The sequence below is a fragment of the Telopea speciosissima genome, chromosome 5, assembly GCF_018873765.1.
Source record: "Telopea speciosissima isolate NSW1024214 ecotype Mountain lineage chromosome 5, Tspe_v1, whole genome shotgun sequence".
Classification (NCBI taxonomy): domain Eukaryota; kingdom Viridiplantae; phylum Streptophyta; class Magnoliopsida; order Proteales; family Proteaceae; genus Telopea; species Telopea speciosissima.
In genome coordinates this window covers 9,642,166-9,662,657 of record NC_057920.1, presented here as the reverse complement: position 1 = coordinate 9,662,657, position 20,492 = coordinate 9,642,166, and the positions used below count along the sequence as shown (strand labels likewise).

General features: G+C 40.6%; 1 protein-coding gene and 1 long non-coding RNA gene across 3 annotated transcripts in view; one reads left to right on the top strand and one right to left on the bottom strand.

The window, feature by feature from the left end:
* LOC122661641 (aminopeptidase P1) overlaps positions 1-18,394 on the bottom strand; it is a 37,670-nt gene extending 19,276 nt beyond the window's left edge. Inside the window, exons 1-9 of one of the 2 annotated variants that reach the window (XM_043857101.1) lie at positions 18,225-18,394; positions 17,871-17,934; positions 14,742-14,881; positions 13,817-14,101; positions 13,570-13,697; positions 13,140-13,440; positions 5,537-5,623; positions 2,275-2,342; positions 1,880-1,946 (exon numbers count right to left, since the gene is read on the bottom strand). In XM_043857101.1, coding sequence (XP_043713036.1) covers positions 1,880-1,946; positions 2,275-2,342; positions 5,537-5,623; positions 13,140-13,440; positions 13,570-13,697; positions 13,817-14,101; positions 14,742-14,881; positions 17,871-17,934; positions 18,225-18,317 — 1,233 coding nt within the window. In that variant the 5' untranslated portion in view covers positions 18,318-18,394. Of the gene's footprint in view, positions 1-1,879; positions 1,947-2,274; positions 2,343-5,536; positions 5,624-13,139; positions 13,446-13,569; positions 13,698-13,816; positions 14,102-14,741; positions 14,882-17,870; positions 17,935-18,224 lie in introns of both variants that reach the window. The other variant, XM_043857100.1, reaches the window with a different exon arrangement.
* Positions 471-19,166, top strand: LOC122661642. The gene is made up of 4 exons (XR_006332915.1): positions 471-482; positions 4,353-4,359; positions 12,258-12,263; positions 18,940-19,166. It is a non-coding gene; the product is annotated as an uncharacterized LOC122661642 (long non-coding RNA).
* The last annotated feature ends 1,326 nt before the right edge of the window (positions 19,167-20,492 follow it).

Below are 20,492 nucleotides of genomic sequence, written 5' to 3'. Positions count from 1 at the left end.
TGGCCTGCTGTGGCTGGCAGAGGTAGCGGGAGGTGGTGGAGGGACTTGCGGAGGCTGGCGAAGGTGGTGGAGTAGCCTGCGGGGGGGCTGGCGGAAGGTGGGAAAGGGCTGGCGGTGGCAGAGGGGCCTGCGGTGGTGGCTGTCCTTAGGACAAAATCACAAAGAAGAAGAAGAAGAGAGGAAGAAAAAAAGAAAAAAAGGAAAAAATTCTAATTCCCATATCCCCGGAATATTTTTGGCTCTAATACCATGTTGAATTCCATGAATACCGGCTTGAGTCAGAGTGACTACAGCCATCTTTATTTATAATAAAGAGAAGAACATTCTGGAATGAGTACAAAGACAGAAATACCCTTATGACTATTCTACCCCTGAACCCATATTCAACAGAATGCATTCCAACAGCTCGATAGGGCTGGGCAGAAATCTTACGAAAATCACCTTGTATATGATCTTCTAGAAGGAAAGAAGATGAGATGCAGGTTTTCAGTTTCAGACTTACTTGTTAATGGTAAAAACTTGATATCAGAATTCTAGGGCAGTAGAACAGTAGTAGAAGACATAGAGAAGAGCCAACACAATCCACCCTGGCTTCCCACCGCAAGGTGTCAATCGGATCAAACACCGATTCCTTAAAACTCTGATCAAACACAAGGTTTTCTCGTGAGGAAGACAAGTTGCAGAGTTGCAGCTTCTTTTTTGCTTTCTAAAATTCGTGTGAGGTAAAAAGGAGTCTCCATGATTTCTTTATTTAAAGGCCTAAGGGCCAAATACTCCTAATCACACTTGGGAGACTAAAAGTCCACATAGCTGAGCTTAACCTAACAAAACACTTCCTCTCTTATATGCATGGAGAAGAGTGGACCCAACTTACATAGGTAAAAAGTAAATAAAATAAATTAATAAATCAAAGCACTTAAATTGAACCAAAGGTGGACCAACTTGGACCCGGTTAAATTTAAAACAAAAGACATCAAAAATATACTAAATATGGCAACTAAAACAGCAAGCTGTTTGGACTTCTTCTTCGTGCGGATGTAGGTCTTCAAATCTGCATCACTTTTCTTGTATTTGTCATATATCTATTGAAGAAAGTTCAGAATCCTTATTACATAAGAGAAACATTTCCTACCTTTTTTTGGTAATTGTAAAAAGAATTTGTTTTAGCAGATAAAAGAAACAATTGGAACTAATTTTGTAACCTAATTAAAAGATAACATTAAAAGAAGATCCACAATGTAGATCTTGTAAAGAACCAGATCCCAGAAAGGCAAGGTGAGACACCATAAGCAAAACACATTTCAATTACCAACACCAACAGACATTAGCTTCAAACATGGTTCAAAATTTAGCGATATATCACCAATATTTCGGATATCTCGACACTGCCGAGACAAGATGACCATACGAAATGAAAAAAAAGTCCAAATTTCGATATATTTCGTGAAATTTCTTCGAAATTTCGGTATATTACTTAAACAATATGTATTTAACTATTTATACATCAAGGTCCGACCGTATACTGTCAATCAATGGTACAAACCCAAAACACCACTTTGAGTTCATTTTTTTGCAATATAAAGGTTTAAATGTATTTATTTAGCTTAAATAAGGGTGTATATGAAGTATCAGGCCTTAATATGGCCAAAAACCCACCGAGATGGACTGCCGAAATATGGCAAAAAAAATACCATATTTCGGTAAATTTCGGATATTTCGAAAATCTCGACCTGCCCGAAATAGCGAGACGAGACGAGATCTTGAACTATGGCTTCAAATACCACACAGAATCTCATACGACTGCTAATTTCTCTCAAAAAAAATTAACAAACAATCATACTTTTAACAGAACATGTCAACCATTAAACAATATATATACCTCTTTTGTTGCACGGAAGCCCTCTAACTTATCACTCACAGAAACCTCCGTCAGTTTCATTGTTTCCCTGCCAATGATTAATCCAGGGTAAAAAGAAAAAATGAATAGGAATAGATACAAGTCATATGACTCAATTTCTGAAATTAAACAATGACACCATGGCTCAAGCCCTTATGGATGATACAGATTTAGTTTCCAACCTTCACTCAAGAAATGTAGTATACAATGATATGCTGTCTGCCTAAGCATGATTCAGAAAGGAAAAGAAAAGCCATTGTGACTTTCAGAAACTATGAGCTCAGATAAACAGCTCCACATTATAACACTAACTTCAAAACCTAGCCCTTTTCCTCCCACAACAGATTAGAGTCTGGCAAAAAATTAAGTGAACTTACGAATGCTTTCTCTTATTTGTTCCCTCAGGTTCCAAGAAGTAACCAGAAGCCCCATAAATCTCTTGCATCTGCAAATTTGAAATAAGTTTGTCTGAAGGATTTCCATACAAAGAATATGATCGATACAGTAGACAACATTCACAGAAAATAGAAAGTACATCCCAAACGAGAAATTACAAAATCACAGGCCCATAGGAGAAAGAGGTTTCTTTTACAAGCAGAACTAAATAGTGTAGTAACAAATTAAAAATAGGAGAAATGCGTCCAGAAATCTAGAATTCTTTCTGATGAAGGAAGCATGCAAAAAAAAGCTAAATAGTAACCCTTTTTTAGTAAAGAGTAACTCAGAAAACAATAAATTGAAATTAAATAAAGTATAGAGCTGTATTTCAGGTGATCTTAATGCTATTTACTTCATTATCTAGATACAAGCTAACTCCAACAGCATGCACACCATGCACTGTCGCAATCGGAAAATCCAGATTATGGCTCTCAGATGCAAGCAGACCCAATGATCAAATCTGTGAGCAGATCTGAGATAATGGAACAACTGCATTGTTAAAGGAAGAAATCAGATCAATGACATGGGAGGAAAAAGAGATGAGATCGATCTGCAAGGGAGGAAGAAGAGAAGAAATCAGGTAAGAGATATCAATCCTGTATGCATTGCTCAATGGCACCAAAACTCTTTAAAAAAAAAACCCCTCATATTCTTCACTCAAATCATTTCCAATTCAAGGGGGTGTATTAAAAATATAAAGACCTTCTAAAATTCCTAAATTGAGGACACTCCTAATCACACTCACACACTCAATAAAATAAATAAAGTCAAAATAGAACTCTATCTAGCAATTAAGTATTCTAATCTAACTCAAACGGAAGGTCGTGCTTGGCACGTTGGTCAAGCGCTCACTTGCTGAACGCTTGGTCACGGGTTCAAGTCCTGGAAACAGCCTCTCTGGAAACAGGGGTAAGGCTGCGTACATTTGATTCCCCAGACCCTGCTAAATGCGGGAGCCTTGTGCACTGGGTACGGCCTTTTTTTTTAATCTAACTCAAACGCTTAACTACTAATCCAGTGTACTAACTTTATCCCCACTTTATGGGCTTATAAAATTAGACCCACTATAAAGAAACCCCACAAAAAAAATAAAAGGCCCAACCAATAATATAACTACCCAAAGGACAATTTTCAGCCCATTAGACTGCCAACTGCTCCTTGGGGGCCTTCTAAATTCACACATTGGCATCCATACGGAATTAATGTCTAATGCAACTGCATCATGCACATTTAGAAAAGAAGAATTGAAAAATTTTAGCAAACATGGCTTTGGAACGGGCACTCCATACAACATAAAAAACCACAATATAATAATTTATAGTCCACAACTTTCTGTACCAGTGTATGTGGGGGCACTGTAATAGAAAAATATTTTTAAGAAGGAGGGAGACAGGAGAAATTTTATGCAGAACCAGCAATATAAAAGTAAGCATTAAATGTAATACATTGAGTAATGACTACTCTGCCAGCATCTTGATCCATAGAGAACATGTTTTTATACTTTCATCCTTTCCCACTAGGTATTACCATCCCCTGACACCCCCATCCCCCCCCCCCCATGATCAATGGCAGGGGATTGTTCAGATGGGGTGGGTGTTCTAAACAAGAATGCAGTGCAATAAATTGGAAATTTTAGGCTAAGAACAACCATTGTGTGTTTGAGTTTATGTAATAAGGGTATTAAGGGTACTTTGTTATAAGTTTGCATTTTACCTTCTTACCTCCGTAGGCTCTCTTATATTACTATGGGGTATTTATGTAATTCTACATGCTATAAGCATGTTAGTAAATATAATGGAAAGAAATCGATTCTCCCCCAAAGCATTCCACGCACTCTATTCCTCTCTTCTTCTCTCTCTCTCTCTCTCTTCTTTCATCTTACTTCCGTTTGTTCACTGTTATCACTTTGAACTTGGTAGTAGAGCAGGGTTTGAGAGTCAACCAGCGATCTCCATTGTGCCTCTTGTTTGGAAACCTAGAAGAGTAGAGGGCTCCAACAGAGGCTGCACCTTGTAAGAAGAGTTGTTCAGGTTGTTCACCCATCAACTAGGAGAGATTGATGGAGTCCTAGAGCTGTGAAGACAGAGGTCTTTAAACGAAGAAAAAAAACAAAACTGAGGTTACTGCCAGGGCCATCCCCTTTTCTCTCTCATCAAAGATCAATTGCTGCTGGGACCAGGCCCATTGGAGTCGCCCAAGTTCCCTCTGTCAAACTCCCAAGGCCTCGGTTGCAAAGGAGGTATGTCCTTAACTTGCAAGTTGCAACTCCTTTCATTGTCAACCTACTGTACCGCTAGATTATGATTCTTTGGCTGTTTTTCATCTTGAATGTTGAGATCCAGGCAATCTAATGCTACTTGGGGCTCCTGAGTTGTGATAGGATGAACCCACACCCTGAAACGTATAGGGGAAGAATTTAGGGCTATGGCTCACGGAGTATGTAAACTTCTATGGTTGAAAAGGTTGGTCCAAGAATTGAGGTTTGATACTAAGAGATCAATGCGGCTTTATTGTGATAACAAAGCTACTACAAGTATAGCTCACAATCCAGTGCAACATGACCGGACAAAGCACATTGAGGTGGATCCGTGGATCGGCATTTCATTAAAGATTGAATTGACTCTGGCTACATCTGCACTCCTTTTGTGAAGACAGGCGACCAGTTGGCCGATATTTTCACCAAAGAAAATAACTCTCCTTAGTTTAGTACCCTATCGAGCAAGCTAGGCATGTATGACATTTATTCTCCAGCATGAGGAGTGAGGAGTTAATGTAATAAGGGTATTAAGGGTACTTTATTATAAGTTTTATTTTTACCTTTTTACCTCCATAGGATCTCTTATATTAGTATTGGGTGTATTGATGTAATTCTACATGTTATAAGCTAGTTAATAAATATAGGGGAGAGAAACGATTCTTCCCCCCAAGCATTCCACTCACAGTCTTCCTCCCTTCTTCGTCTTCTTCTTCTTCCTCTTCTCCTCTTCTTCTTTCTCTCTTCTTTTATCTTACTTTCTTTTGTTCACTGTTATCACTTTGAACTCTATGGCATATCATTAAAATCTAAAACCCATAGTAATTTTGACGTGTAAGTTACATAAAATATATTATTGCATTCAAAAGCAGATTTGAGATGTTAAGACAATATTCTTATTGCTTCCAGAAAAGATCAGTTAGAGCATGTGAACTCAATAAAAATACCTGTTTATCCAACCAGACAAGATATTGCACAACAGCTGCACCATCTCGGATATGTGCCTTTCTCAAGCCATCCAACTCAACCGGGTTCTAAAATTTTAGATAATCAATAAGAAAAAAATTATCATATAAACAAGCTACCAATCAATTGATATTTAAAGAGTTTGGAAATATAAAACCGTGGAATAAAAAATGCATACTAGAATAAAAGGACAAAAAAAGCAACAGCAGTCCAAAGAAAAGAAAAACAAGAATGCTACTTTGATGTGCATGTAATGTAGTCCTAGAATAGGAGATAATCCTACTAGGAGCCAGGCAAAATAAGGTTCTGGTTAAGCCTGCTGTTTGGGGCTGATTAGGGGCTGTTTAGGGTAAACTTAGGGTTTAGGATGGGGATTTGGGAATGGGTTTTATATGGTTTTAGTCTGCAGGTCTAGAGGGTCATTATAGGATAAAAAGAATTCGATTTGGATCAGTTTTAAATTCCTACAGAATTAGGGTTAGGGTTTCGGGTTTTAGAATTAGGAAAAAACAACCAAAACTAGGGTTTTTAATGGGATCTAAGGGCTGGGCTTGGGATCGAGTTTACTAAATAGGGAGGGGAAGGTTCGATCCAAATAGGGAAGGGTTTTGATCGTTAGAATTGCTGAATCTGGAAATTTAGGGTTTTGGGGGTTTAATGGAGTTGGGGGATTTCAGGGTTTGGACAGATTAGAATGGGCTGCAGGTCTGGTCGAGTGGAGGGATTGGTATGGGGAGGCAGTGATCTGATTTTGGTGTGAAACAGTTGTAGGATAATGGCTGGGTAAGACTTAGATGATCTAGGGTTTTAGAAATTCAATAGAAAAACAAGAGGGATCGAATGGGGGGAAAGAAGAATGGAAACAGATATTTAAATGTAGACTTACAGCAGATATCCACGGCAGCAAATCTAACATTGAAGGATAGAACCACCTTCACAAAGATAACCTCCCAGCCGTCACGGCGTAAGGAGTCACAAGAAATCCACCCGTCCTTCGTCCTTGATAGATCCACAAGGCAACACTCCAAGAAGCAACAGCAGTAGCACTCGGCCAGCAGCAGAAAGTCTTTTTTTTTTATTCAAATCTCAATGTGGGGGAGCCTCCCACGATCCACTTTATTTATAATAAAGGCCTAAGGCCAAATCCTAATACATTCTAACCTCCTCCTCACTTAAATCGTGGAAGGGGTCCAATCACATTCAAATTACTAATTTAAATTAATAAAATGTCCTAACTACCCCTACTAACTTAAAATAAAAGAATCTAACTTAAAACAACTAATTTAAAAGAAGATTCTATATTAGCCAATAGGATATAAGAACCTATTAACCAATAGGAACACTTTACTTAAATTAGACCCATTGAACCAATTGGATGCAACCAATTCTAAACCGGTTCAATCTAAAAAACAAAAAAATAACTAAGTATGGAAAATATAAATCCTAACCTACGGCTCCCTATTCAAACCCTAAGTTCAGGGTTTCGTCTTCTTCTTCTTCCTTCTTGGAGCTGCATCAACTCTCCCCGTCTTGAAAACATTCATCCCCGATGAATGGCTGGAGATCACAGAATGGTCTTCCAAATCAGGATCGAGTCTCTTGAGTTCATCTTCAGCGGATGGTCCAAGCTTGTACGCGGACAATAGCTCTTTGGAGGATGAAAAAGGCTCCAATTCTGGCTGAACAGCAGCCTCTTAACGTATTACATGAACACCTTGTAAATCATCATCATCCAAATAGTTAGTCACGTCATATCCATCATCAGGAGGGAGTGGATGAATATGATTTACGCCTTGGTCTTCATCTTCACCTTGAACTTCTTCCTTTTCAGCCACATTGATAGGCTTCTTCTTGTGTGGGCAATCCCTAGCAATGTGTCCTTTGTCTTGACAGTAGTAACAAATGAAGGGGTCATTTCGGCCCATAGGAGCCTTGCCCTTATCATCCACACGTGGGGGAACAGCAGGGCGAGAGGTGCCGCCTGTCGAGGAACCTTGTTTGGAGGTGCTATTGTTGATGTAGGCTGGCTTGGAAGTAGAACCCAACTATTTACATGAAGCTAATAACTCCTCTGCTTTCAAGGCCTTCTCAAAACAATCTCGAATGTCCACAACGTCAACCACTCCAATTGTCCTGTTGATCTCACGTGACAGACCCAACCTGAACCTGGAAAGCATTTAGATGTCCTCCTCCCTAATGCCAGTGCGAGAAGAAAGAGCATCGAATTGCCTCATGTACTCAGTTACAGTCATGGTTCCTTGGCGGAGGGAGTTGAAGTTATCCTGCAACTGAGACCTGAAGTGCATTGGTAAGTATTGCTTGCTCAGGTCATATTTCATGTCTTCCCAAGTACGGGGTGCAGTACCATTAAAGTCCATCTCTCTTTCAGCAGTTCTCCACCACTCACATGCAGGTCCGACAAGCTTAGCACGGACTAACTTCATTTTCCCTTCTTTAGATAGATCATACCAGTCGAAATAATCTTCTATTGCAGCAAGCCAATCATAAAATACCTGGGGGTCAGAGTTACCATCGAATTCTTTCAGCTCAAGCTTCACCTTTTGGTTGCCTGTATGTCGTCGATTAGTACCCTGGTCTCCAGTGAAGTAGGACCTCATATACTCTTCAAAGTAGGCTGCCGACCTCTGTCTCTGTCCCGGTCTTCTCTATCTCTATCTCTGTAGCCTCAGTGGTGATCTCTGTGTTCCCGAGAAGGTTCACGGGCATATCTAGGTCTGTCTCGACGATTTCTATAATAATCTCTATCATCCCTGTCATCTCGGTCAGTCCTGAATCTGTCCCTGTGACCTATGTGTCCATCTCTATAACCCCTGTAGTCATCTCTGGGGCTCCCATCTCTGTCAGGCAGTCTCTGTATCACTGAATGGGGTTGGTACCTGTCCTCTTCTATGGGCAGGTTGCTGTCCCTATCAGGAGGGATTCTCTGTCCTTCCAAGTGTTGCAATCTAGTCATGATTGCATCAGTTGTAGCCTTCTGATCTGCAGTAAATTTTCTAAACAACTCTAACATGGCTGCCATAGGGTCGGCTGGTTGTGGCAGCACCGGGTTGCCATGTTCATCCATGGCTTTGATACCAAGTTAATGTAGTCCTAGAATAGGAGATAATCCTACTAGGAGCCAGGCAAAATAAGGTTCTGGTTAAGCCTGCTGTTTGGGGCTGATTAGGGGCTGTTTAGGGTAAACTTAGGGTTTAGGATGGGGATTTGGGAATGGGTTTTATATGGTTTTAGTCTGCAGGTCTAGAGGGTCATTATAGGATAAAAAGAATTGGATTTGGATCAGTTTTAAATTCCTGCATAATTAGGGTTAGGGTTTCGGGTTTTAGAATTAGGAAAAAACAACCAAAACTAGGGTTTTTAATGGGATCTAAGGGCTGGGCTTGGGATCGAGTTTACTAAATAGGAAGGGGAAGGTTCGATCCAAATAGGGAAGGGTTTTGATCGTTAGAATTGCTGAATCCGGAAATTTAAGGTTTTGGGGGTTTAATGGAGTTGGGGGATTTTAGGGTTTGGACAGATTAGAATGGGCTGTAGGTCTGGTCGAGTGGAGGGATTGGTATGGGGAGGCTGTGATCTGATTTTGGTGTGAAACAGTTGTAGGATAATGGCTGGGTAAGACTTAGATGATCTAGGGTTTTAGAAATTCAAATAGAAAAACAAGAGGGATCGAATGGGGGGAAAGAAGAATGGAAACAGATATTTAAATGTAGACTTACAGCAGATATCCACGGCAGCAAATCTAACATTGAAGGATAGAACCACCTTCACAAAGATAACCTCTCAACCGTCACGGCGTAAGGAGTCACAGGAAATCCACCCGTCCTTCGTCCTTGATAGATCCATAAGGCAACACTCCAAGGAGCAGCAGCAGTAGCACTCGGCCACAGCAGTAGAAAGTCTTTTTTTTTTATTCAAATCTCAATGTGGGGGAGCCTCCCACGATCCACTTTATTTATAATAAAGGCCTAAGGCCAAATCCTAATACATTCTAACCTCTTCCTCACTTAAATCGTGGAAGGGGTCTAATCACATTCAAATTACTAATTTAAATTAATAAAATGTCCTAACTACCCCTACTAACTTAAAATAAAAGAATCTAACTTAAAACAACTAGTTTAAAAGAAGATTCCATATTAGCCAAAAGGATATAAGAACCTATTAACCAATAGGAACACTTCACTTAAATTAGACCCATTGAACCAATTGGATGCAACCAATTCTAAACCGGTTCAATCTAAAAAACAGAAAAATAACTAAGTATGGAAAATATAAATCCTAACCTACGGCTCCCTATTCAAACCCTAAGTTCAGGGTTTCTTCTTCTTCTTCTTTCTTCTTGGAGCTGCATCAGCATGTGATACAAATAACCCAGATAGCATACCCTAACAGTCTGGACAATAAGTTTGTTGCACATTACCCCTATCATTTAAACATATCAGAATGAAGCCCTCCACTACCATCATAGATCTCAGAAAAAAGTTCCATTTGGATCGCCACCAAAAAATGTCAGAGCGGGTCATTCTTCGAAATGGGTCCACGAATTCGAGACATACATAACACTCTTGTTTCTTTTGCGAATAAATTTATCCCACTAAAAAGGGGGAAAGAAATATAATAGTAATGTATAGCCCATTTTGTCCATGGAAGTACGTCAAAAGAGTTTCAGCTTTCTTGTTTTTCTTTCAAATCAATATGTGGAGGAAATCACAATCACTGTAAATAACGATTGGCAAAAACCTACAAGAACCATAAAATTTATCCATCTATATACATTGGGTTTTCTCATTGAAGTTAAAACATATCCCAATGAACAAGCACCAGATATAGAAGGATACATAGTTTTTATAACAATAAATATCTCACCAGATAAAAAATGGAAGTGGAGCATCTAAATCCATTCATCTTCAATCTCTCACTCAAAGACCATCACTAGATACAATTGCTAATTCAAAAAACCTTCTTTTTTTTTTTTGGATGAATAAAAATTTAATTACGAAGAAAAAAGAGGGAATATACAAGCCCAAGGGCAACAAAGCCTAACTAGGGACTAGTTAGGGCACAAAATAGATGTAGGGAGGCCCCAGGAGACAACAATGAACCTGTTCCTTGGGGAATCCTTCACATCACAAAGGGGGAGAGAGCTAACTTTAGATGAAACATCAAAAAAGATAGCCTTCCAAATCGTGTCGAAGGAGCGGGAATTGGATCTCCATCTTCTAAGGTTGTGTTCCATCCAAATGTGGGAGATGGTGGCACAAAAGGCAATCTTGCCAACCGAGTCGCAAATCGATTTCCCTCCAAAAGTCATGTCAATCCAAATCCATTCCCGGCTAAGGGGAAGAGGAGTGCGCCGACCAGGCCAACAATGGCGTAGGACACGGGACCAGATGGAGGAGGCAAAGGGGCAAGTGAAGAATAGGTGATCGACATCTTCAGTCCCATTCCAACAGAGACAGCAGTTGGGATGGACCTGAATATGCTGATAAATAAGGCTTGGGTAGGAATGCAGCTAGCAAGGGCGCGCCAGGCGGTGAGGCAATGGCGAGGTATGTGACCACGAAACCAAACAACTCTATGCCAAGGACAAGGGGTCCCTCGATGTCTAACCAAATTCCAAGCAGAGTGAGAGCTGAATCTGCCCGACTGGGATGGGAGCCACAAGATGGTGTCGCCTCTCCCACAATGCCCAGGGGGGATGGGGGGGGAGGGAGCTCCAAAGGTCGGCGAGGGGGGAGGGGAGGTGGGGGGGGACCAAGAGCCTGAGGTAATGATGGCAGCAACATGGGCAAATCTGTCCAATCCGAAGGAGTAAATATCTTTGGAGCTCACAATAGAAGAGAGGACCCCAGAGGGGTGCCACTTGTCAAGCCAAAGTAAGGTGGTCGTACCATCACCAATCCTACACGAAATGGCATCCCTGGCTAAATGTCTCACCTGCAGAATTCTATGCCAAACCCATGAGGAATCAGTCCCTGGGCTAACAGACCAAATGGAATCTCTACGGAGGGGCCCAGCGTACACCCATGAAGTCCAGATGGAGGATCTGTTGGTGAGGATCTTCCAAATAAGCTTAATGGACCCAGCCGTGTTGACATCTTTAATTCTCCTCAGCCCGAGGCCTCTTTCAGACTTAGGAACGCAAAGGGTAGCCCAGCTCATAGGATGAAGGAACCTGACAGTGTCCACACCTTTCCAAAGGAAGGCACACATAAGAGATTCAGCCATCTTAATGGTGGCCTTAGGGAGGCCAAAAACACCACTCCAGTAAATGTAGCTAGACTGGAGAACCGATCTGATGAGCTCGAGGCGACCTGCATAAGATAAAAGCTTGGCTTTCCAAAACTGCAACCTCTTGCGGAGGAGATCCAGGATGGGGGAGCAGTGGTGGGTTGAAAGTCTAGCTAGGATGAGGGGGAGGCCTAAGTAGTGGACAGGGAGAGCGCCTATGGTAAAGCCGGTGAGGGAGGAGAGGGAGGCTTTGGTGGTATCCGAGACTCCGGCAAGGAAAATCTGGGACTTTTGTAGGTTAATGCGAAGACCAGAAAGACCTTGAAAAAGGTTGAGGGAGGACATGATGGTTTCAATGGAGAGGGGGTCAGCCTTAGAGAAGATCATGAGATCATCCGCGAAGGCAAGGTGAGTTAAGTTGGTAGGCTTGCACTTAGGGATGGGGGAGATGAGGCGGAGGTCTGTTTTGGACTGGATGCTTCGAGAGAGGACCTCAAGGGACAGGCAAAAGAGAAAAGGGGATAGGGGACAGCCTTGACGGATACCAACCGAGGAGGAGAAAAAACCAGCAGGACTGCCATTCAGAAGGACAGAGAAGCGGGGGGTGGAAATACAGGAGTGGATCCAGTTGACAAAAATGGGAGGGAAGGACATTTTGAGGACTTGGGAGATGAAGTCCCAACGGATGGAGTCAAAAGCCTTATGGATGTCGATTTTGAGAAGAGCAGCAGGAGAGTGAGACTTGCGGTCAAAACCTCGAACAATTTCCTGGCAAAGGATGATGTTGTCCGAGATGCTTCTCCCAGCAATGAAGGCAGATTGGTGGGGGCTGACGAGGGAATCAATGACAAGGCTAAGACGGTTGGCAAGGATTTTAGCAATGAACTTGTAAAGAAGATTACAAAGGGAGATGGGTCTGAAGTCGGACATGGATGAAGCTCCAGAGGACTTGGGAATGAGACAGAGGAAGCTATGGTTGATATTTTGGATCTGATGGGGGTTGAAGAAGAAGCTCTTGATAGCACTAATAAGCTCGACACCAATGATGTCCCAGCAGGAGGAGAAGAAACCCATACTGAACCCATCAGGGCCAGGAGCTTTGCTAGCCTTGTGGGAACGAACAGCGGAGGTGATTTCAAAGAACCTTACTAGTTGCTTATCTTGTAATACGGGAACCTTTACTTGATGGTTCACAAAATAGCAGGAGAGCAACAAAAGAGCTAATCCGGTTTTTTAAGATTATTAAAATTTTCAAAAACTTGCCATAACAAATTAATGTAACATTTTGTTATTCATCCATATATATATATTATTTTGTTTCAGCTATTAGTGTACCTTGATGGCTTTTGCAAGTGCTAATGGTGACTGCTGCAGTAGAACCTCGTCAAAATTGAGTTTAGAGTACAGCGCATAGCAGCATGAACCAGGGTCAACCCATACGATGTTATGGCTGACTTCCTCTGCTTCACTTTCAGCATTTACTGTCTCAGTGGAACAGAGTCCAGCACCATTTGGAACTTCAGTTCGAGTTCCCTTGGTTGCAGCCGAGTTAAGCTGACCAGATGCAAGCAATGCAACATCTGAGCTCACTGCATCATAATCCCTGACTTCAATTCCATTCTCCTCCATATATGAGTTTACCTGCATAGTGAATATTCACCAGATAGGTTGAAAAGTCAAAACTATGTTTATCCAGCAAATAGCTTCCAATTAGCCAGAAGGCCCACAACAGTGTTAGATGAGATTCAGAACTTATTTTCAGAAACTGACCTCTGCAGACACCTTCTTCTTGTCCACATAAAAGAAGGCTGAGCTCGATGTTACAATAGCAAATGCATGAACAACAGGATTGTAAGACACGTCACTCCCACGAACATTATATAACCAAGCTACCTGCATTGGAAGCGAAGTTAACAGAAATTAACTTCGAGCAATAAGAACCAATGAAAGATCCAGAAGGAGTCCAAAAGCTATCCACTTGGGCAAAATATTTAAAAAGGAATCAGAATTACTTCATCAAGAGCTGCAATTATGATACCACGAGCTTTCTCCTTTGCAAGCTTTTCTCTCAGATCCTTTAATTTCTCAGCTACCGCACACCCAGCATATTCCAGTGGTTGTATAATAACAGGTTTACTTTCTGGTGGAGGTCTGTTCTTCCAAACTTCATCTACTAAGTTTGTGCATGTTTGAACAAGCCTTTGTTGTTTTTTTGTGAAAGCATGCTCCCATCTTCGTGCAGTATCTATGGATACACACCAAGGATCTACCCCAATAGAAGCATCACTTGGCAGATTCTGATAACAAAATGATAGCAGATCAAATACACCACTTAAACTTCTAGTATTGAAACTTAAGTAACAGGCATTGCAATAACAATCAAACTCTCATAGATATCATTTTGGACATCAGGTTGTACCTGGATAGTTGAAAATATTCTGCCTTCTAATGTTTATCATGAAAACATTTTCAAAAGATTAGAAAAAGGGAAGGGAAGGAAAAAAAAAAAACATAATACTTTTAAATCCGAGTCTCATTGGGGGGGAGGAAGAAACAGTAACTTTGATGAAATTTTTATGTTTGAGTGTGAAAACTAATTTCCTATAGAACAAGAGTTACTTTTATTTTGTATTGATCAAAAGAAAATCCGAGATATTTAAGAAATATTTCAAGAACGTCAACCTCAATAAGAACAGGTTTCTTATAGCAATGAAGAAACCAATAAGAACATTCCTTTGTAATCTAGCACAACAAATAAAGTACTGTTTAACAAATTACTGTAGTGACCCTAAGACATTGAGAAGGTGATGGACAAAGTTCCATGAAAACTCAACTCAACTAAGCCTTTTCCCAACCAAAGTTCCATTAAAAATATATTTAAATTACATGGCTACATTCAGTTTATTGATTTCATGAGCTTCAGTAAGACCGACTCACGTCAGATATCCAAGCCTCCACAGCTGGATCTTCTCCAATGCGCATAAGGCTCCACCTGTCACTTAGCTGCTGTGTAGCTTGCAAGAAGTACCGGCCATCCGTCCACAACCGTGCCTCATTCGTTGTTATAAGTGCCAAGCCTGAATGAAAGATTCAAGTATTTGACATGAATAAGCCTGTTGCAAGATATTTATTTAATCAAACATGAACTAGGAACCCTGTGGATGAAAATACATCTTCAGCAATGACGTTATAGAGCACTAACTGGTGGTTTTGTTGAGATGCCTCTAATACTTTTTGGTGGAAGCAAAAGTAATATACAAAATGTTTTGGTTTTGGTCAGGCAATCAATTAGTTTTGGAGTATCAAAGAGAAAAAAGGAGCCAGTATTCGGCCAAGACTAGCACAGGATCTAACCGACATAGTGTAGCCAATTTCAATAAAATGTTGAAACAATTGCAGGTTATTCATACATGTCTAAACTTAATTTTGACTTCTGAGTTGTCAGTATTTTATTTTACAAGTCAAGATTGAAACTGGATGCTATTTTTTCTCTGGTCCATGTTTCACAAATCTAGACATGTGCTTTATGCATATTACTTGGTGTCATATGAAGGGTTATCAAATTACCTTCCTACTAGACCAAGATCTAGCAAATCCAATTTCATTTGAGAATTTTTGGTCCAAAATTGAAAGAATATTGTTCTGTAGCAGGATTTCTATCCTGTTGAGTTCTAATTGAGTCAAATCTCACAAATTCAATTTCATGTGTGGAAAATTTTGGCCAAAAAATTGGAAGTGTATTAGCCTGTCTAGGGATTTCTATCTTTTTGAGTTCTAATTGAGTCATCCAAGTTAGAATCTAACTAAGGTATGCCTCCTCTTTTAAATATGACATCCCTTTTCCGAATGCAGTTTGAAATCTAAGTGAGTCATCCCTCCCCTTTTTAAACATAATATGCCTAGAGAAGGGAATATTTTTTACTTGAGAGAGTTTGGTGAGAGACCAAAATACAGTGAGAGGCCATGGGTGAGAGACCCGAGTCTGAGAGAGACTACCCCATCTTCTTCTTCCCTTCTTCGAGTGGAATGGTTATCACTTGTGACTGGATTACATTAAGGAGGCTGTCTTTCTTCATCTCCCAAATGGCCATTTTGATCTCTTCTTCCTCAAGCTCTCACTTGTGCCAGTAGCACTAACCATTATTTTTATCCAAACTTATACCTTCCCCTATTATACCAGGGTTAGCGGATGCAGCATATAAGTTCTCAAACAAATACAGGATAGCACTCTATCAACGACCTCTAGAGTGTTAGAATAACTCCTTCAATTTTAACATGAGCTATGACTATATCTTTTTCTAGCATTTGAGTATCTGTTGACAGTACTACACAGTCCATTCCCCCTTCTTTGTCCATATATTTCTGGAATTATTTTATGCGAAATAATTTCTTCCCGTCTGCGAAACTCCTTTAGCTCATTTCAGCCCAATGCTTTCCATATCTTCATCCTCCAGGAGATCTATGGATTTTTCTATTATCCTGAATTTACTTCTCGAAAGATGACTGAAATATGTTGAGTCTATATTTTGAGGTTCAATCCAACAGACAGTAGTTTCATCAAGAAACTTCCACTTGAAAAGGACAGGAATATTACTATTCGCCGTACAGCTAGACAACAAGGAAGTGATTAAAGACTGTTCTTACTTCTTAGGAGGAAAGACTGAGTGAAACACCGAATGTTCTTCCCAATCAAAAGAAATTATGAGCATATCCAGCCTGCCAAACGTAATTTAATGCATGCTGGACCCTGTTAAATATGTTGAGCTATATTCATTCGCAAAGTTGTTGAAACTTCTCATGCTAGAAATAATTCTACAGCTTATCTTTTCATAAACAACATTGTCCTTTCACCACTATTATGGCTATGAATTGGGTGTTAAAAACCACTCAGAATCATCACTGATTTGTTCAAGGCATTCAACTTTCCCCTCACTCCACATAACAATTTCAGCCTCAAAGCTCCAAGGATAATGTGACAATACACTGCCTTTTTCTAGCAGCTCAAATGGTCCTAGCTCATCTGGAATATGTTACAGTTATCTTTAAATTTATTATCATGACAATGTCTGTAACAATTCCCAAAAGGTCTCCTTAGTCAATCTTTGATTATTAGCCACTAATAAGAGCCAAATTCCAGGTAAATTCTTTATTGGACATTCCCAAACAGCTCTCTACCTTTAGTCAATCCAGATGTTAGTTGCTTGATCTCGACTCTTCAGATTTGAAAATTTTCAGGATTTATCTTCTTTACAATGTTGTTGAAGGCTAAACAAACAAAATGTCCAATTTTTCCATCAATTCCATTAAGAGAGCAACAAGTTTATGGTAGTCAAAATGGGAATTTTAAATTTTTAATTTAGTTATCTTGTTTAAATAGGGCATTCTACCGAAGGAAAAAGAATGTACAACAGCTTACACAGAGAATAAAGCCCATCAATTCTTCCTTAAAAAATTCTGAAACTAACCAAGAAGTAGTTCAAAATATTAATCAAACGGATTTGGCTAACCATTGTTTTCTCCATGAAAAATGTAGCACCATCAGGAATGCCCCCATGACAAGAAAGAATGTAAAAGAACAGTTTTCTCTCTGACTAAGCATTGACAACCAATGATTAAATCAATAGACAATGTCAGTTCAGTTTGCCTTTAGTGACGAGAAAATATATAAGTGACATCGGTCTAGTCTCCTTTTTTTTTTATGTAATGATCATGGAAAAGACCGGATCTGGCAGTCGACCATTCCCTGTTCAACCAACCATTCTGAAAGCCCCAACATAGTCATGTTAATACTTAGATTCAAGGAACAGAGTGGGACTGTCAGGAGGTCATTTCGAACACTCCAATCATCCATTCCAACAAAGTAGAAATGGTAGTCCATCATTAACTGATCAAAGTCAATAGAATGTCTCTAACGATGGCAAATGAAAAATTATGAATACAATACTCTTGTAACCTCCCTGATATGCAAATCTCAACATACTGTACTGAATAAAATAATGAATAGAAGTATCTATTTTGATTTTCAAAACTAAGGAAGATCCCAACAATATCATAATTTAGACTCACCAGCACTTCCAGTAAATCCAGAAACAAATTCGCGCCTTTTGTCCCTTGCAGACACATATTCGCTCTGACACACCAATGTCCATAAACAGTCAATAGATAGGCAGTCAGTCTAAACAAGTGATCGTTGTGATGATCACCATAATATGCTTGAAAGATCTAAAGTTCCACCAAAGTTGCGATGGAACACCTGAAGATCTTACTTTGAGATATTCACAATAAGATAATAGAAACATGATTGTGAAAGAAGCGATTCTAAACGACACTTTAAAATTAATCGATAACTCTATAAAGATAATAAATAGAACCAGAGTAAGTGAACATGTGGATACGAGGAAGAGGGGGAAAAAGGCGGACCTGATGATAATCTTCGGAAGGAACGACCAAGGCATCCAGAGGGGGAGAGTGGGAAGCCATTAGAGACCTCAAAGCATCGAGAGGGTCTTCCATCTCTCTCTCTCTCTCTCTCTCTCTCTCTCTCCCTCCCTATCTCTGTGAATTTGTTCCGTAAATGTTACTAACAGAGGAAGAAGCCTACGGCTTTATAAGCGGAAGGTTTGTTAAACTCCTGAACACATATAGGGACGGGGACGAATAGGTAAAGTTACTTTAATAGCCTCATTCTCCCAATAGATTGATGTACATCTCGCAGAAAAATGAAGTCTTTAATCGTCCACTCGAGGTCGAGGACGACTTTATGTTCATCCATCTCGAGGATAATATCTTTAGCTCGGGATTTCTTCTAGACTTGTGAAACGATTTTAATTAGGGAAGTTTAGGTTTACCACCCTTGTGGTTTCAAATAATTACGTCAACAACCCCTGTATTTTAAAATATTATTACAATCGTACTCCTATCATTAGATTACAACAGTTAAATGAGAATGGCATCGCCCAAATTTAATCTAAATGCTCATAATATCCTTAATAGCACTTCATTCCATATTTAGCCTCATTTGGGATGAAGTGCTATCACATATTTACCTCCATTAGGGATGAATCATAATCTACTCAAAAGTGAAGAAAACAGCAACAGAGGCGAAATTGAAGGCAGCAATCAATGGATTTGGGAGGATAAGGAGGAACTTCCTGAGGTGTTGGCACAGGAGGAAGGATTCCCCTCTTGACGTGATCGCCATCAATGACACTGGCGGTGTGAAGCAAGCATCTCACCTCCTCAAGTACGACTCCACACTTGACATCTTCGAGGCCAACCGACGTCCAGCCCGTTGGCGACGGTGGCATCTCCGTTGACGGTAAGATCATCAAGGTGGTGTCAGACAGGAACCTGCCCTGTAAGGATCTTGGGAGTTGGGATCGACTTGGTTATAGAAGGGCCCGAGGTTTTTGTGGATAGGGGCGACGCTGGCAAGCACATCCAGGCAGGTGCCAAGAAGGTGCTCCGTGCTCATCACCGCCCCTAGCAGGAGTGACATTCCCATCGTTGCTCTGCACCCCAAGAATCTCAGTTTCCACTGGGAAAATTCTTTTAAGCAAGGGAGCATTAGCTCTGGATTTGAGCTCAAGAATTGCTTCTCTGCTGAAATGGAAGATTCTCTCAAGTAACGGTTCATCAATAGAGAACGTTACCTTAGGAGGTCCGTCGGGGAATCTGAGAACAGCTGATGAATCCTTCACGAAATTCCGAAAAAAATTTGGTGGTCTAGAGATTCTATTCGCTCCCCTACAAACCTCAGAGAAAGGGTTAAAGAAGTTCCAGAAAAGCAACGTCTCCTGCACCGCTAATTGCCTCAAGGGGACCATGACCACCACCCATTCCTACATGGGCAACTAGAGACTCCTGGATGCCTGCCACAGGGACTTGCTCCTCGCCCGCGCTGCCGCCCTCAACATTGTGCCCACCTCCACTGGAGCTGCCAAGGCTGTCGCCTTGGTGCTCCCCACACTCAAAGGAAAGCTCACCGATGGGTCACTGGTGCTTCCCTTGAATTGCTAGTAAAGAGAAAGCTCAACAGTCCGCAAAGAATCCGAGTATAGGCCGGCGAGATGTCGATGGGCCACCAATTACGCCATTCATCAAACCAATTCTGAGATGGATTTCTGGCAAGGAAGCATCCTTATTGGGATTTGAATCCATCGAAGGGAAGAAGGGAACAGGGTGGGGGCAGAGTTGCAAGAGGAGGAAGAAGGGTATAAAGGGCAAAATTGTCATTCCCCCTAAAATTAACAGAATTAGTACTCAGGGGTATGGAAATTATTTTTAAAATTTTGGAGGTGATAGACATAAATACTTGAAACCCCAAAGGTGGTAGACGTAAATTTTCCTTTTTATTATTATTCGGGATTCTATACTTTTGATTATGTTTGGATGCTAAGAAAACAAAAGAGAAAATTAAAAACACAATAAGACAAAATATGATGACACAAACAATGATATTATGTATCTACTTCGGATCTGATTCCTCTACAAGGAGCCAGTGCCCAGGGAATGCCCAGGGGACATCCAAGGGCTGGGTTGTGCCACCCACATCTCAGTACGCATTTAGCTAGCCATCGGGATATGTGTGACACAACCCAACGGTTGGATGCCCCTTAGGCATTGGGATCCCTGAAGAGGAGCTCAATTCTCCTTAAATTCAAAATTTTTTAAATTTCTTTTTTCTTT